The sequence below is a fragment of the Trachemys scripta genome, chromosome 1 (assembly GCF_013100865.1).
Source record: "Trachemys scripta elegans isolate TJP31775 chromosome 1, CAS_Tse_1.0, whole genome shotgun sequence".
In the NCBI taxonomy this organism is placed as follows: domain Eukaryota; kingdom Metazoa; phylum Chordata; order Testudines; family Emydidae; genus Trachemys; species Trachemys scripta.
The window spans coordinates 227,269,249-227,288,056 of record NC_048298.1 but is presented as its reverse complement, the minus strand read 5'-3'; the positions used below and the strand labels follow the sequence as shown (position 1 = coordinate 227,288,056).

At 39.3% G+C, this 18,808-nt stretch overlaps 1 protein-coding gene across 1 annotated transcript in view; it reads right to left on the bottom strand.

Annotated features, from left to right (window-relative positions):
• Positions 1 to 227: 227 nt before the first annotated feature.
• The window catches only part of OCA2 (OCA2 melanosomal transmembrane protein), a 297,190-nt gene continuing 278,609 nt past the window's right edge, over positions 228 to 18,808 (bottom strand). Inside the window, exon 23 of the mRNA XM_034759185.1 lies at positions 228 to 798. Coding sequence (XP_034615076.1) covers positions 711 to 798 — 88 coding nt within the window. The 3' untranslated portion in view covers positions 228 to 710. The remainder of the gene's footprint in view (positions 799 to 18,808) is intronic.

Genomic DNA, 18,808 nt, shown 5'->3' with positions numbered 1-18,808 from the left:
AAAGATTTAGGGTAATCCACTAAAGAACTGAATTAATAATTGAAAGAAAAATGTTCATTGCTTTGCTCTGCCACATTCTATGGCCAACAAGATTAGAAAGAACAAGAAATTTTAAACTGAAAACACATTAGGGCATATGACTTCTTAGTCAATGTCAAAAGAATAATTTCTTACATATCAAATTCTTATTGGGATGTTTTTATTTTTGAACACAGACAACGGTACATCCTTCATAGTGTACAGATTGTCTGCTTATATGTCTATTGTTACAGCTTGTACACACTGAATGTTAGTTACTTTAATACAAATAGCTAAATATATTGACAAAGACAAATGAACCCCTAAGAAGAAACTACTGAACATCTTCCATTGTGAATGAGGTCTTTTCATCTGTGACTGTACTCAGATTGTAACAAGACAAAGTTTCAGGACACAACATATTCCCTTGTGATGGTATCTCTTTATGTGCTTATTAATATTGACCATGACAAACAATTTGAATCCTTTAAACTTCAGTACTCAGCTCTGCAAATTGTTCACAGAACATAAGGTTATGAGTGACAAAAACTAAGACTGCCAATCATTTTAATCAATATGTCGCTTTTTAAAGTGTGTTTTTTTCTTCTTCTTTTCTATGGTGTCTTCTTAGTGCTCTGATGTATAGATCGAACGAGATAGAAAGCTTCTTTTGGTCTTGAAAGTATGAATTATTAAGAGTTCCAACCCAGTACGACATGAGCAACAAGGAGATAACACATCCCAATAGTACAGGACACAATCATCATGGGGAAACCCAACCTGAAACAACAACAAAATAAGGAAAGAGCAATAAGAATGCAACACTTCGTTTGCTAAGCAATAACATGGCAGTCAACTTTTACTTTCAAAAAGTCTATCATACAAGTTCTTAGCTTTTGATACCTTTACAACATTTCAAAAAAAATCAAAGAACATAACTGGATCACTGCATGACAATGATCCAGTTATGACATTTAGAAAAGTGTGGGTCAGACCCTCACACGGTGTAAATCAGCAAAGCTCCATTGACTTCAATGGATCTCCACCAATTTATGCCAACTGAGAATCTAGAACTGAATGTCTTGATTGTGTGCCAGTCAATACGCAAATACATGAATTATATCAGTTCTCACAAGTTAAGCAAGCAGTAGGATATCTCATTCACTACTTATGCCTTCATACTGTGTGTACACTCTAACCTTAATAAGGTTCTTTCTAACTCTGGTTTATGGCTGATATTCCTTTAGCTGGCTTCCAATGGCATTTAAGTTATAAACCTCATCATGCTGGTACTATAGTTATCCCCATAATGCTGAACGGTCTTGAGTGTCAGTTGAAAAGTATTGTAGTCCTACAAGATGCACCAACTTCTGTGAGTGTCTGAGGAAATCTCTTTGGCCTGTGGGGAAAGTGTTAAAAGATTTGTTTTCATGTCAAAACACTTCTTTCAGCAGAGGTAAATCCCACAGTGCGATTTTTCAGAATAAACTTAAGCTTTTAAAGCCTCTATTGACAGAAAATTCAAAATGACAGAAACTGAAGACTGGGCAGGACTGTGTGTGTCCTGCAGTGTCATATCATATTTCATACCTTTTTACTCATATTCGCATTCATATTTCATGACCTTTTTACTCATATTCTCCATGTTCATATTCATCCACCTGTTTTACTAACCATCATCAAAGTGTGATAGTGTTCTTTGAAGTGCCAATATTTCTTTCATTCTCTTCACTGGCAATTGAAGAAGGATGTACTTAGTGTATGTGAATGTATTAGTGGTGCTTTTTGCCTCACTTATGTTAGGCAGCATCTAGAAGATTCAAGACAACTTCACCCTTCATTCACCATTAAATACTCAGGCAGCAAAGGAATGTAGCTGCTCTCAGGTCCCATAATCTCCTTATCTTCCTTTTCTCCATATACAAATATACACATTTTAAAAGAAAATAACATTTGTGATGAGTGTGGTGCAATCTGCTCTTCCTCCTGCTTCCTACCTGCACCTGCAACACTATTCTGACCAGGGTTCATGTAACGCTTTTCCAATGCTGTTTCATTGCCATGCAGAGTGATCTGAGCAGAACAGGTCCAATGTCATTAGAGGAGCTTTGGTATTAGTAGCGGTTGTATTACGGTAGCATTTAGAGGCCTCAGTCAGGATTGGAAATCCATTGCATTAGACACTGTATAAACACATAATAATAGACAGTCCCTGCCTAAGAAGCTTAGACAAGGTAGACAAGCAATAACAGGCAGATAGCATAAAGAAAAATGTTAGTTTGAACTACCTCTGTTAAAAATAACTGCTTCATCACCCCTCATTGATATGTCCCCACCAGCCAGCTTCACCACTCTGGACCCAATGTCCCAGTGAGCCTTTCATCCACATTGACTACCCCACAGAAACTGAGGCAACCCAAGAAAAAAAGAAGTTACCCATAAAACTGAGTGTATGTACAAGTAAAGACTTTCATGGCAGGCCCATTATCCCACATCTGCCTACTGTGGGATTTCTGGCACGTTCCCTGGAGCATATGGTGTTGCTCACTGTCAGAGACAGGATGTTAGACAATAGAGTCTGATCCATTCTGGCAATTCCTACATATGATGCCAGCCACTCTCCCCTCTATGGGAGGAGGTTGGGAGGGCCCATGTCACTCTGGGATTTAAGTGGCCATGCAGCATCAGAGCTCTCAAAACGTTGGTGAGCAACAGCAGAGTTAAGTTTTTGCTTGTTTGGGGTTAGAAAGGGGTGTTTGGAAGAATGGAAGGGGAATGAGGAATTGTTAGACAGGGCAACCAGGCTGACAAGACTTTCAAATATTCCCTGAAGAAGGTGTATGGTAACTCTCATTTACACATGTGAACAAAACGGTGACAGAATCCTGGTGAGTTTTGGTAAGATAGGAATTCAATAGCTTGTCATAAAGTTACCCAGAAGGCATGGCTTCCTTTTTATGTCTGAATTTGATTTTGAACACATATGAATGTATCGTAGTATATTTTCTCCCCCAGCTAAACTGTCTGGGGTCCTAGCTTTTGAATGGTTACTTATTCTAAAAAGCTGCACAATTATCCTTTCACAAAATTACTGTGTTATTAAATTCATGGCATTGCCAAACAGCTTTCTGCGTTTTAGAGCTGCCTTTGAAATTAAAAAAAAATTAATTATATGGTCACCTAACTGCTTTTCAGACAATATCAACTCTTCTTTTTCTTTCTGAGCTCATTTGATCTTCCTAAGATTTGCCATCTCACTTTTAAAAGTGCTCAAATCTGACAAATTCACTTTAAAAATAAAATGGTGCTGTAAAAAAGTGCTCCTCCAAATGTAAATCCATCCAGTGGATTTCCATGAACAGCTCATTTCTACACAACAGCTGGTGAAGCTGAGATTGCTAAGGATTTCATAAGAAAAGAAACTGCAGACTTACATTAGACCTTGCACTTACTGAACAATAAATTCAGTTCTGCTGGGTAAGCTCTAGTGACTTAGCAAAGCCCAGGTCCTGTCCTTACTAATATAACTTAGTGGGTCTCACAAGTGGATACACAAGAGCTCAGAGATGAAGGGCACTTAATACTTGAGTGCATAAGGACAAGAAGAGAGGGGATTTAAAAAAACAATAATTGCTATCCCTTCTGTAAAAAAAAATGAAAAATTGGTTCCAGCTTTGTGCAATTCTGTACGGGCAGTACATGAATTATGCAGAACAACATGCAAGGTTTTTAATCATACCTTTGCTTTAACAGTAAGAGTCAAAGGTCTGGTTCTGCCACCCATACTCATGTTGCGTAATACCTTACTTCATTGATTTATTTGGGGTATTTGTAGTGGGCCAGATTGTGCAGATGAGAGAAGTGTTAGCGTTCTGAACAAAAACATTATTAATATTATTAGCTGTAGTGCTGGAAGACTGCAGTCAGGATCAGGATCCACAATGCTAGGTGCTGTACTGGCACACAGGAAGACACGGTACCTGCCCCAAAACGTTTACAATGTAATTTATAGGTCCTTTCATTTAAAAAAAACAAATCTAAGAACGTATTTCACAGAACATAAAAACTACACCATTACTGTTGCTGTGCAGTGTACAGAACGAACATTGGCCTCAGGACAACTGCTGGAATAGTGGGGGACATCCTTGACCCCATGGAAATCAATAGCAAAACTCCCTTTAACATCCGTGGGGCCAGAATTTCATCCAGTGTATTTAGGAGAAGGAGAATATAAAAACAAGAGGGAATTGAATCACAGTTTGTTAGGGACAGGAATAAAGAGGGGACCAAATCAGAAACTATATTGCAGTCATGGTATGCTCCTCCAAAGCAAAGCTAGGGTTGTGCCTGGTAGTGTGCTAATCTGATGCTACTTCAAATCATAACACCACAGATCAACAGAGCTCAGAAGTCAAAACAACCCTTCCTTACACCAACACCACCACTTCAAATGGGTGTGAGCACACCAACACTTGGGAGAGTGTGCAACATCTCTCTCGTTTTTCCCCTAAGTAATTAAAAAGGAAATGTATATTAAATGTAAGGCTAGTTATATAGGGAGTCATTTTCCTGTTATAACAATACACCTACAGTTAATCACCCGATTGTGTACCATACCACCTAAATGAAACATTTTGTGCAAAAGTCATAGCATAATGCAGCTCTCTCTAAAATGAGACAGAGACATTAGAATCATTCAGAGAAATTGGGCAGGAGGGGTTGGCTTATTGTGGGATTTACTGGAAAAGTGCTTTACCCTGGAGGAAAGACAGACCCAACAGTCACTGCCTTCTAGATTGTTCTGAGCTCATAGCACTAAGGGGGTAGTGAATCATTAGGGGATCTGCAGAGACAGCTCTCAAAATGGAAGATGGAGTTCTCTAATCAGTTCTGGAGTTGCAAGATGATACCAGCAATCCTCCAAGATCAAACCATTGGCAGTGGTGGTTCAAGCTGTTACAGAGGTGGAACATGGTAGTAGTATATAGGAACACTGAGTGCCAAATTCTGCTCTCACTTCTATGTCACCCAACTGACTGCTGTGGGGTTGCACACTGGTTTAAAATGGGGCTTGAATTTGGTCCCAATCTATACCTGAATATCCGTTTAAGAATATAATTTATAGAGCACTCTAGAGCACTTCTTGCAGATTCTTCTCTCCCACTTACTGGCCTCTCCTTTATCAACACCTGCACATACAACAAGGAAATATGTTGCATGCCTGGCAAGTGCCATGTTATATGAGATGATGTTTAACCCAGCAGAAGATACAATATGAGTCCTTGTCATTTCAGGCCAGTCCTTGAACATGTGCCACACTTTGGTTTAGAAGTCCTACAGTGACAAGCTCATTTTCAAAAATTCACATCTTGAATCACAAAAGCTGCCTCGAAAATTGGATCCGGGTGTTGAAGCTCCTAGAGGCAATTCAAGGCTGCTTCTGAGTGGAAGGCAAGTCACTCCTGTTAATGAAGTTTCTATCATTTGGTTTACAAGGTGGCTCTTTTACATTTCCTTTCAAAAGGAATGTATAACGAAAGCAATATCCATGGTTCTTAATCAAAAGGTATGTTTGCAATCCTCTTTATTTAAACATTAACACACACACACACACACTCACACTTTTTGTGGGGAGGAAGCAGGGCCGGCTCCAGGGTTTTGGCCGCCCCAAGCAGCCAAACAAACAAACAAACAAAAAAAGCCGTGATCGCGATCTGCGGCGGCAATTCGGCGGGAGGTCCTTCACTCCTAGCAGGAGTGAGGAACCGTCCGCCGAATTGCTGCCAAACAGCTGGACGTGCCACCCCTCTCCGGAGTGGCCACCCCAAGCACCTGCTTGGTAAGCTAGTGCCTGGAGCCGGCCCTGGGAAGAAGGAAGAACAGTTATCATTGATGAAGAATGGCAGCTGTTAACTAGTTTTCTTAACAAAAGAGCTGTGGGTCTATATTTATTTAAATATAAAGAAAATAACTCATTTTCAAGGAGCAAGTCCCAGTGCTACATCTCATCTAGAACTGAGAGAAGATTTATTTGTACAAATTTCACTTTTTTGCATTTATGAATAATCCATGAACACTGCAATTTTTGCAGATTTAGTCTTCATCCAAAATGACTTGCTAAATAACTTTTGCAAATAATCTTTGGTATGCAGCTCATTTTCAAGGAACTCATTCTGAGTATTGCTGCCAAATTTCCTGCCAGAGTAAGCCAGAATAGTTTTAGTACTGTTCATTAAATTGTGTCACAAGCAGAAAATTTCACTTTTGATATTTAAAATCTGAGCATGTGATTGGTCACCAAAAGTACATGGTATATTTTCTGTTCTCCGACTGGATAAACCTAACCCTTAGAAGAAAGTTTTATGTAAATATTGAAGTATTCTGAAAACTATCTGCTTCTGCAACCATTCCTACAGGTATAGTGATTCACTAGAAAACATGTAAAGCTAACACCAAAAAAATGTGCAAACACAGTTGAAGTAAATCCATTTAAAAATCTGAATGAATGCTGGTGGGAAATTTTTTTACAATATTCACTCAGCCCTAATTTGGGATATATTTTTAATGTGTGGTCCCCTGGTCATCAAGGCCCTAGGAATTCATCTCCCTCTTTTCTTTCTCTGTTCTTATTATCCCTTCTATTTCTCTTAGTCTCCCTCCTATCCCCTTATTTGCTTCTTCTCTTCTGTCTTCCACTGCATGCTGACCTCTGTGTCTCCTGCCTTCTTGTTTGTCTCAACTTTCCATCATCCCAAGTCCGCAAAATACAGTTATTACCATTATTTGAAAGGACAAGCTGGTATTGGCTCTAGTGCCCATTTAAAGAAAAGGTCTAAAAAAGAGGTGCTCCTGCTTATCTACATGACTATGACACCTTTACAATTGGACACCTGTTTCTAAAATAGCATGTGGCTAACACTGCCAATGATCATTCACGAAACACTAAAATTACTGTGAATTGCACATAGCCTGGAATTACACAAAAATTATAGTGTGGTTACCTACTAGTTACCATACATAGTAGTTAACATGTAATTGAAAACACTGAACGTAACCTATAACCACATTTTCTTCTGATTGCTAAAATTACAATAATTTCTCCCAGTTTTCTGTCTGTTTTGAGTCTGTGCCAAGGTTTTCCATACAGTCCCTCCAAGCAATGAACCTCAGATCAGGGAAATGAAATTTCAAGTGAGAAAAATAAATGGTGTTAAATTGTGCATTCTACATTCTGGAAAAAAACCTCCCGAATTCTTTTCGACAATAAACTTTATGCTTTCCATACATAACCTGTAGTAAGCATTTTGCTGGCCTTCCAAAATCTGCTCATCTGAAGGAAAAAAAGCAAGTCAGTATAGTCCTTCACTGTAAAGAAAATGTTTAATTATGAGTTCCAACTTGAATGTTCAAATCAATAGTCACAGAAATGTTTTTGCAGTATTTGCCCAGCTCTATTATCTCTGTGGTGCAGTTCATATGAAATATAGGGGTCTCAGAAAAACAGTGCCTTTATAATAAACTATTCAAAAGCTATTCAAGCCTGAGAATGCAGAGATGGCGATGGTAGACACCTGTATTAAACACCATGAAAAAATACTAAAATCTATGAACTCCCCGTTGAAATATGGAGAAAAGCAGTGTAGTTATGACTTCAAAAGACTGCAACAAATTGATGGTGAGATAGCAACAACAGCTGATGAATATAGTGACCTTCCTGTTGGCATTAATTGTCTGCCTCCCACAGGAAATGATTAAGTCCAACTGACCCCTGGGTAGAATGTTAAAAATTAAAGCCAACAAATTGTAATGAAAAAGAGAGAGAATGTCAGTAGTTTGATGCTGGGAAGGAACATACCATGGATGCATTTGTGTCACTTTTCTTCCTTTCCTGTTGTATCTGAAGATAATTTTATTTGAAGTTATCATATCAGGATAAAGAAGTTAGAAAAATGCATCAGAAGCTGAACCTCACCATATCTGGATGACAGTGCATAAAATGCAATGGGCCACAGTTCAGTTCTCCATGTATAAACGGTGGCTAAATTAAACTACCAGATTTAAACTTTTAGAGATGTGTTCACCGATGTGGGAAGAGGGATATAGTTTAGGCTGGGCGCAGATCTGGTGTATGTCATGATGGGCAGTGCTAAATTTGCATATCACACCAATTCAACGTTTTTTCCTCTATGGACTAGTCCTTAGTGATTTGACACTGTGGAAAGATAGGTACCCAAAGACTAGCTATGGGCTAGTGAAGAGTAGCTATAGGCGTAGATTTCAGGATTCAAGGCTGCGATTCAGTAAAGCATTTAAACACGTGTTTAGCTTTCAGTATGTGATTAACCCACCCCTAACTCAGCAAAGCACTTAAGCACACATAGGTGATCAAGAGGCATTATATTTCATTTGTACAGTCTCCTTCAGCAAGCAAGCAAAAAAAGAAAGAAAAAAAACAAAGCATTCTTTAGACTTATTTGTTTTTTTCTAATGGGTTCATTTTCTTTGGCTAAAACACAAACTAACCCCCGGCCAAAAAAACAATATCCTGCAATACAAGGCTTATCAGTCTAGTCTTCAGTAATTTAATGAAAATCCTGGCAGCGTCACAGTGCATTCCCACTCATTTCTGGTAGGACTTTTGATACTTCTCTAGAGGTGTACACTGCTGCCTTGAAACACATGACAGCAACTCCAAAACTCAAGTCAGCTATTTGGTACTGGAACAAACAGGACAGACTTGAAGAGTGGGACAGTTCTGTTTGTTCAGCCAACAGCAACGTAGAAGTTGCTCCTCAAAGGAAAACAACAGTTGATACAGAAGTTCTTACGCATTCCCATAAAACCAAAAAGATAGCTAACCTTAATGCAAATACTTTACCGTCCAAAGCCACTTCACAAGATAGCCCATTATTATCAGCAATAACCAGTTAATCCACCACCATACCCCTCAACCAACCATCTTACATCCCTCAGAGTCACTCCTCCATGAAAAGCCTGAGATAATAGATGAGCTTTGCAGTGAAACCTGAACAAATGTGGGATTGACCAGGCCAACAGGAAAAAAAAGTGAACTCTAGTGCTGAGGACAGCTCACTGAGTAAGCTCCTTGCACTTAAACAAGGAGCTGCTATCTCAAGTATCTTTACTAATTGCAATAGCCAAAATATCACACTGCAAGAACACCCTAAAATACCTACTTTCCACTATAACCAGTTACCACCTTTTATACCACCAATGCAAAAGACCCAATGTCCCTTTCTTGACTGATTCCAACTTGACATGAAGGAGACTGATCTTTCCTTAGTTTCCCCATAGAAAGAACTCTAATGTCCATCAACAAAGCACATTTTAGCTTCTAGAGGGCCAATGGGAACAAATATATAAACATAAAGATGGCACCCTTTACAAAGTCAAGATTCTGGTTATTTGCTCTTGCTCCAGTGGTAAACTATATATTCAGACTTTCAGACATTATACCGTTAGGCAGATAATGAGAGCAATTCAGTTTCTAGTCTTGCTATGTCTTAATATTTTTTAAACTTGTGTGTGTGTGAGAGAGAGAGAGAGAGAGAGAGAGAGAAAGAGAGCGAGTTTAAAAGAGAATACAGACAAACTCTTTCGCTTTGGCAGCCAGAGGATTATTTATATTGGACTTTGAACACTTAACACCTGAATTATATTACATTACTGAGAAGTAGGTGACAGCCTGAAAGAATAAGTGATTTTTTTAATAAAGAGGACAATTATTAACTACTTACCTAATGGAATTTAGGTTACATTTGTCATTCTCCAGATTCTAGTCATTTAGCTGGGGGTTAGGTTGGTTTAATTATTTCAGAGTACCTTTGGTGTCTGTCATTCAGATTTTTCCTTCAAATATCAACTACATTAAAAAAAACTAGAGGAAACAACACACAACTCACTAACAGTGCTCCAATATTGCATCCATTGTTTATATTTTTCATCATGCATATGGTCTTTTTCAGTGGCTTTAGAGATACAAAGGTGCTTCAAGCAATTTTACTAGACAGCTGTGTACCATAAGCAGCTTTCCCTGAGTTTTAATACCGCTAAAATCTACAGAGTCCATTAAAATCTAAATTGCTTTATATCTACTTGTTTGCAGCATTTTATTCAGCTGACTCCACTTAAAAATACATTTTCCCTGTTCTACATCAACATATATTCCCAAGGAAAAATACAGGACTACTGAAAAATGTTAAGGCTCCAAAATGAGCTGTCAGAAGCAAGCAAATTTATAGTCAGAGCAGAAACTCCATTCTTTACCAGCCAATTGAGCATGCCTCAGTATTACAGGTATCTAAATATGAGCAATCTTATATACCATATGTTAGCATATTGGGGTAGGTCAAGTATTGAATTTTAGCCTTAGCTCTGGATTTCCTGGGTATTGTAGTTTAAGACAGATTCTCAATCCTATTCTGTTTGTGTGTGAACTTCCTTTTGTTTCTTATGTTTGTATACTAAACAGAGAAAAAAAAAGTCTAACACACAAGTGTATATTATATAGTCAATTGAAACAACATCTATAATGGCACCATATATTTAGACAAAAGTATCTAGGTAGCAGGACTGAGCCAAGTGGTTCAATTTCAGTTTGCACCTGTCTTGGCAAACTTTATGGGTAAATTCACTTTGCATGGTTTCTGTTCATATGAGTTTCAGGCCCGGTAATTAAAACCTAAACATTCAAATCAAAATACTCCCATGCCCCATAAGCACTAACAAGAGTGGGGAGAGGGAGGGATAATTGTGCTAGGGACTCGAGCTCAGGGGGCCCCTAAAACATCAGTAACTGGGGTAAAATTGGGGTGAAATGGGAAGGGGTGAGACCCCAGAAAATATGATGTATCAATGTGGTGCCATAGAATACCCTCGGCTCATTATGCCTTCCAGGAACAGCTGACTAGTCCCCTACCTGGCTACTAGCAAAGGACCTGACACACAGAATATGTTGTAGTATGGGAGATTTGAGATGGTTTTCATAGCTTCACTGCTTGTGCATTATACTGTTATACTCAGCCGCATGCCACTGCTAAACCACACTGTCATGTATTAGCTTTCTGTGTAGTGTACAGGTATGTGTACACACACACACACACACACACACACACAAAAAGAGTATCTTTAAGGGTTGCTTGAAAAATATTGCATGGCCCAACGTTTGAGGCAGGCAATGTGACCACCCCTTAACCACACCCCACACCAGACTTGGCATATGTTCTTCCAGTCTTTCAATTTCCTCTGGTTTCATTATCAAAGTTTCACACAGTTCTAACAGTTAGAAAATATAAATATAATAAAATGACTCCAGCGCCTTTAGAAAACTACAGTGTAGTTATGTGTTTACCAGCATCCATCCGCTGGTGAGATGAACATCATCATGGGAGATTTACTAGATAACACATACAGAACAACTTCTCTGCAACACAATACTATTGCAGTGGCATCATTACAGTGATGTGGGAGGAAAGAGATCAACCTACTTTCTGAAAATCTTGAAATGATTATATGTTAAAATCTATTGTTTTTAGTAGCAACCCATATTAGTAAATTCAGTTTGCAAGGTTCTGATACAGTCACAGGAACCAATTAAATTGATAATACAGAGCTATTAAGGTACATGGTATAAACATGAATCTATAGGGACTGTCAAAATTGTATTCTGCTATATTTAGGGTCATTACTAAATGTTTCAAACTTTTACGATATCAACAACTCACTTTTTGTTCAGTCATTATACACTACTGACAAACAGATCAAATAATAGAACTTCAGGATGATCATAAGTAAAGGTTTATCCAAGTTTATACTAGAATGTCCAATTAAAATGGCTCCAATTTCCTGTTATATAAGCTTCTCATAACACTGAAAGTGTATTGTTATTTTGTGTTTAATAAAAGATAACTAAATATAAAATATTTTAAATTAGAATGAATTTTCTACACAACCTAAACAGGCAAGGACATTCAAAGCTAGTGTAAAAACACCAGCAACTATGGTTCGTTGTTCCCACAATGACTTGAAGTAAATTATCTGTTTTGATTCTGCTTTATCTTGCTCTTAAGTAAGGATGTTGGAGTGGAAGATGTCTGAATTTTATTTTCAAGAAAGTCCTTCATGCAAACCTCACAAAAAGCACTTATGAAGCAGTTTTCTTTAGCCCCATTTGGTTTCTCCCCTTCCCTCCCCCCCCTCCCATGTGCTCACTTTCTTTGGCTAAAACACAAGCTAAAAGGAAAATGGAGTCATGCAATATAGGGCTAACCAGTCAAATCTTTAGTAACCTCAGCAGATTCAGAGCATCCAGCATTAAATACAGAATCTAGATGCTTAATATAAATGTGAGGGTACTGAGTTCCCTATGAGCGGTTCAGCAGCAGATAAGGACAATGGAGACGCCGTATGATATTTTTAAAAACACATGCTTTAAAATGAAATTTACATGAAAAATGCATATACACTTGTGTGCATTTATTGATTATTTTCCTGGGTGCACTCAGCAGTGCTGACAATGTTGTCCATGATTTAAGTGGTAAAGGTTGGTTACATTTTCCATTATGCTTAAAGGGTTCCCCAAGTTTAAAAGTTTAAAATAGTGGCACAAAATGTGGATACTCATTACAATATGGTACATAGAATATCAGGGTTGGAAGGGACCTCAGGAGGTCATCTAGTCCAACCCCCTGCTCAAAGCAGGACCAATCCCCAGACAGATTTTTGCCCCAGATCCCTAAATGGCCCCCTCAAGGATTGAACTCACAACCCTGGGTTTAGCAGGCCCATGCTCAAACCACTGAGCTATCCCTCCCCCCTAGTTGGAGGCAACTCTCATACTCAGAATAAAATGCCATTGAAGAAGCAGCAAGGGGATCTGCTGGAGCTTTCAATTCCTACTGGAAGTGAGGGAAGGTCAGCTACCAGAACAGCCTCTTGCTAGGGATATGGGAATACAAGCAGGTGCATATGTTGGTGCCCTAAAAGCAAAGATAAGGGGGAAGAACCAACTGAATCCCTCTTGCAGAGCCAGGAGGAGGACAACATCATCTGAACATTCCTGGAGGTTTGAAGAGTAGCAGGCCACTATGCATTCCCCCAAAGGATGGAACCAGATAAACTGGACAGTCAGGGTCGATTGGAGTGAAGAAGTACCTCTATGGAGGGTAGATCCATGTGAGATTGGTTAGTTTTGACAAAAATAATTAAGCTTTTCCTGATTTCACTTTGTATATGTCTACACTGCAACTGGGAGGCCTGACTTCAGCATAGGAACACATATCCAAGTCCGCTTTGATCTAGCTACAGTCAGTCTACAAGTGCTGTGATCACACCTCCCAACAGCAGTGTAGACGTATCCTTTGAGTTTTCTGATTTGAATGTATTAAAAACTCAAACACAACTCAGAAGCTAAGTGATCACCAAACGGTCACCAAAACTTACATGGACCAAAATTGGCATCTTTTGCTTTTGCATGATTCATTTCCCTAAGTTCCCTGCAGTAGCAAAGAATAATAGATTGTCATTATTATTATTATTTATTTATGTTACTGTAATGCTTAGGGGCCTCAACTAAGTGAATGGCTCATTATGCTAGGTGCTGTACAAACATACCATAAGTGCCCCCAAAGATCTTACAGTCTAAAAGACAAGACAGGTAAGTGAGGCAAACAAATGGGCAATGGGGAAGGAGGAAGCAGTAAGAATAGTAACAGGAAGTTTTAGCTTTGAGTAGCTGTGTGCACAATGCACAGGTGTGTAAAGTCAATCAACAGCAGCCATCTCATCTGGATAGCTGCCTGTCTATTACAGTTTGCAGATTTCTGATGGCATCATGGCACAAGTAAGCCTTGAGGAGGAACTTGCAAGAGGAAAATATGGTGGCTTTACAGATTTTGACAGGGAGTCAAAATTCTATTTTTCCACATGTATTAGGCAGCATGGATGCAAGTGTTACATTACTTGCAAGTGATTAAAGCTAGCACCACTGATAGAGCAAAGGCAGGAGTCAATATCACAGTAAGACATTAGTATGAACAGGTAGGAAAGGGCTAGATTATAAAGGGTCCTGAAAATGAGGACAGAAGTTTGTGTTTGCTGCAGTGGAGAACAGGAAGCCAACAGAGGACTTGAAACAGGAGATGGCCAAATCAGGGATGTGCCAGGAAAATAATGTTGGTGGCAGCAGGTTGAAGACAGGATGCATGCCCATTGCCCACTTAATCAAAAATGAGACTTATTGCACTCTATTTTTAATTACATCTACTGTAGAAAAAAATTGTTCAATGTTTCAAAGTTTACTTTCCAAGCTTCAGTTTTATCACAAACTGAAAACAGCTGAGCACATCAGCTCAGTAGTTGAGCAACTTTTTCCTTTGGGCAAGATAGAGAATGGCAGCAGGGGCTGTGAACTGCACTTCTCTCATAGCAGTAGCCCACATGAGGAGACACTTGCCATCTTCTTTGTTCATGTGTTTGTACTTTACATCATTAAAATGCTCCTATATATTGTGAATGCTACTGCTGCAGGCTCTGCTTAAATCCTCTCTTGGTTGGGTTTCTGCTTAGATGGGGCAGCTGTCATGGATGTTACACAGCAGAGCCACTTTAAAAGTTTAGCAAACTTGTACAGCATACCTGAAATCATGTTGTTTAGCAAAGTCATCTCCCACTGAATCAGGGGTGGTTTTGACTGGCTTTGAAAGGCATCTCATCTAGCTATGCCTAGCTGAGAGATATGCTGTAGAGCTTCAAGGATGCCAGTGGGGTTTAAGGCATGAGCGGTCTTCTGTATGTCATCAGGGAACTTTCCTCCCCCATTAAAATAACATTTCTTGAATTATTGTTTTCCTGAGAAAAGTTGAAGGCCAAATTGTGCCAGATAGATCAAGGAGTGGCATGGAGCTGTGCTTCCCCAGAGGAACCTCCAGGAATGATTGTGCTTCAAAAGACATGTTTCTTCCTCCCCTTCCACACACACAGAACTCCCCAGCATGCAAGGGACTGTGACAATTGCACCTTCCCTAGAAGATGTAGCTCACTCCTCCAAGCCTACCTGGCCAGTTTTGTAACCAGAGCTCTGCTGCCTCCCCTGCCAGCCCCCTTTAGAGTGGCTTACAGCCACGGATGGGGGCGGTGGATTAGGAAACAATAGTCCTGTGTAGAAGCAACAGCTGTGATTATACCCTGTCTGCATGGAAGTCACAAGGAAGGTAGGCTCCATGAACTTGCAGACTCTAGCCCTAAATGTGAGGTGTACCTTATGAAATTGTGGAGTACTTCAGTTGCAAAAGTCAGTAGCTCTCTATTCCTCAGATTAAAATGGACAGATTTACAATGCCATCCACTGGAACTATAGATCACCAATGTTCTCAGGAAAGGGCCAACAAACTTCTTGCCTTCCCATTGGCACACTGAACTAATCTCTCTGTCTAATGCATAAGATCTAAACTTCAGAGCAGTTTCAGAATTAAGTGCAGACAATAGGGAATTGTTACATCATCGTAACAGATCAGAAACAAACATTTTAATCTCACCCTCCTTTGGCACCCTCCAATAAACAAAAGATGCATCATTGCTTTTGCATAGAAGTGAACTGTCATTTCATCTGAATTACTTTTTGTCTGAACTTGTCAAAAGTGATCAGTGATTTGGGGTGCCAAGTCTGAGGCATCATAAAGGAGCCTGATTTTGAGAAGACGGGGGCTCAGCACATTCTGAAAATCAAGCCCCTTTAAGGTGTCTCAAGCTGAGCATCTTATATCACTAGTAACTCTTAAAAATGCAAGCCTTTATGTTTTCAAGTATCTTTTTGAGAAAAAAAGTCAAATATTACTCGAGCCTACAGCTATAATGAGTACAGAGGGATTAAGATAAAGAGATTATTGGAATAGGCTTGTTATGCTTTAGAGCTTTACAAAGCATTACACTTTCCTTATCATTTTTCAGAATAAGGTAAAATGGCACTTTTCCATTACTCTCTTACCTGTCAAGTTACTCTTATGTACAACTGGGAAAACCAACTGTGTGGTTAGTGATTCCAAATAGGCCCTAAATTCCCCCACCACAAGATCATAGCTTTATCTTTTTTTAAAATATCAGGTTTGAGTCTGTCCATTGTTTCCAGTGCATTTACATCATTTTGCACTTTAGGTTCTTATTTCTCTGAATTTGGCCTCCTCAGCTAAGGAAAATGCAGGCAGAAGATGCAGTATTTTTACTCTGATAAATGTGAACTGCAGCATTATGAAACAAGATTTTTCACTGATGCTTCCACCAACATCCTTAATGCACTGAAGGGCAAGAACATGAACATTGTCCTATTGGCTGGAATGATTTATTTAGACTTACCAAAGATAAAAAATTGCTTTAGATAACTTCCATATTACCCAAAATGGTTTTTACTTGTGTGGGCACCACCGAACTTAGAGGCTTTACAATCTGTCCCTCAGGCTTTATTATCTTCAAATATAAATTAAAAGGAATAATGATGAACAATACTCCTTTGGGATAGGGCTCCCATCTCAGGAAGAAATAAATCATTTGCACGCAGTGTTTTCAACTGTTACATTTTACCAGTCTGTGTGAAATAAAAATTCATTTTTAAACTTCCCTAGGGCAGTTTCTTTCACCTTTGTCTTCATTTGATTTTTCATAACAACTACAAAGCAAATGGGTCCCACCTCCTGAAGATACATGCCCATAAATTGCAAAACCACTTCTATTTATTAGCGACTGTTTTATGTTCTCCTAATTACCAATTCTTAGACACTGTCAGTTTAGGATTAATGTGATTATGTAAAGGCTGTAGAGCACCCTGTGTCCACAGTTTCCAAATTTGAACTGCTGCAAAATGCTTGAGCAGCAAGCTATTACACAAGTGTTTTATGCCTTTAAAGTAAATGTAACACTTCATGAGTACAAGCATAGCTGGATTTGTAACCGCATCTCACAATTACCAAAAACAATCGCTAAATTCACGTAATAAAAAAGTGATAAATACCGGGAGGGGGGAGGGTTGTGGGTTTTCTTTATGTGAATAAGATTTTCTAGTTTACACAAAATAATAACAAAAATATGTCTACAAGTCTATATAAAGAACTACAAGTCATTCTCCTTTCAAATGGATTTTTACTAAGGAAATAACAATGAACTTGAAATTCTTCTTCTCTCTGGGATGTATAGTGCAAAGCTTGTAATTTCTTTGTTTGGCATTTTGTGCCATATTTAGGTGACTAGAAAAATCAGATTGCAAGTTTTAGATGAATGTAATTTTTAAAACTTAACTACTTTGGGAATGTTAAATCCCATTAAAAATTAAGTTGAAAATAGATGACTGGGCCTGATTCTGATGTAAATCAGTTGAGTCAATAGAGTTACAATGGCGCAAAATAGATTAAAATCAGGCCCATTTTTATTCAGTTTCTTGAGTTCCTGAAGCAATAATGCCCTGATCTGGCAACGATTCATGCACATATTTTAACTTCAATGGGACTACTATGATAGGGAGTATACACCCCCCACTGGAACTGAAGGGGTTAAGGAGCAGCTGTGGACCCAGGCAACCCCACCCAGCCCCAACTGCAGAGCATGCTTCAGCTGGTGGTGAAGCTTAAAAGGGAGCCAGGTAGCTCAAAAAGGACCTGATAGGGCAGAGAGAGAGAGAGAGATCTGTCCTGAGAGATCCTGAGGAAGGATGCTAGAGAAACCTTTTCCTGGAGAGAAAGAGCTTCCCTACTGAGCCCAGAGGGGCTGAAGGTTCAGTTATTTTACTACTTTGAGGCAAACTGTAAGACTTTGGTGAGAGAGTGGATGATAGGAAGTGGCCCAGGGAAACGGTGTTAAGGCATTCCTGGGTGCTGGACATTGGTGCCTCTTACTGGGTCCTGGGCTGGAGCCTAGTGGAGTGGGAGGGCCCAGGCTCCCCACCAACCCCCTTCTTACAAAGGGCATGAAAACCCTTACTTTCGGACTCTCCCTTGGGGAAGGAAGGAGAGGGTAAAGACCTTTAGAACCACCCGGCTGGTATTGGACACCCATGGGGGTCAACAGAGGTTGAAGTTCTCCCCAATCATGAGGCTGGGGGATCCCATATCTTCCTTAAGACTCCATCACCTCAGGAAGAAAGAAGATGGATTGGGGACCTGACCGAAGGGTTGAGTCAACACCCACTAAAAGGTAGACCACTAAATGGCATGACTGTGGCCTGAGAGAAAAATTGGAGCTAGCAGGAACAGAGGCATAACCCACCTACCACTAGGTGATGCATAATTACTCATGGTCTTAGAGTTAAGCACATGCAGGATCAGGACTTAAGTAACAGTTTTGTCTTGTCTTGGTTTAGGTCAGGCAAAGTCAGATTTCACCTTTCTGGAAGGGGGCCTTTCTGCTGGCTGGCTGGCTGACTGACTATTCAGAACCCAGTGTGTTCTGCAGTTACAGATATGCTATATCCCTTATCCGAGGTTTACGTGACAGGATATAACTTTTTATTTGAAAATCCAGTATGTTTCTAGCCATCTTGGTTGTGAAGAAAACTTTTAAAAATGTGAACTGAGTGTAATATCTGCCTAAACTGTGCTGTAAATGATATGGACTGTCCCATTTATCTCAATAGGGTGTTAATGCTAAAAACTAGAGATAGCAATTGCAACATGGGACTGGACTCGATGACCTCTCGAGGTCCCTTCCAGTCCTAGAATCTATGAATCTATGAAAAAAAAATATTATCAACTATTTCACTTCTGACCATTTTAACAAAACAAATGCAAGA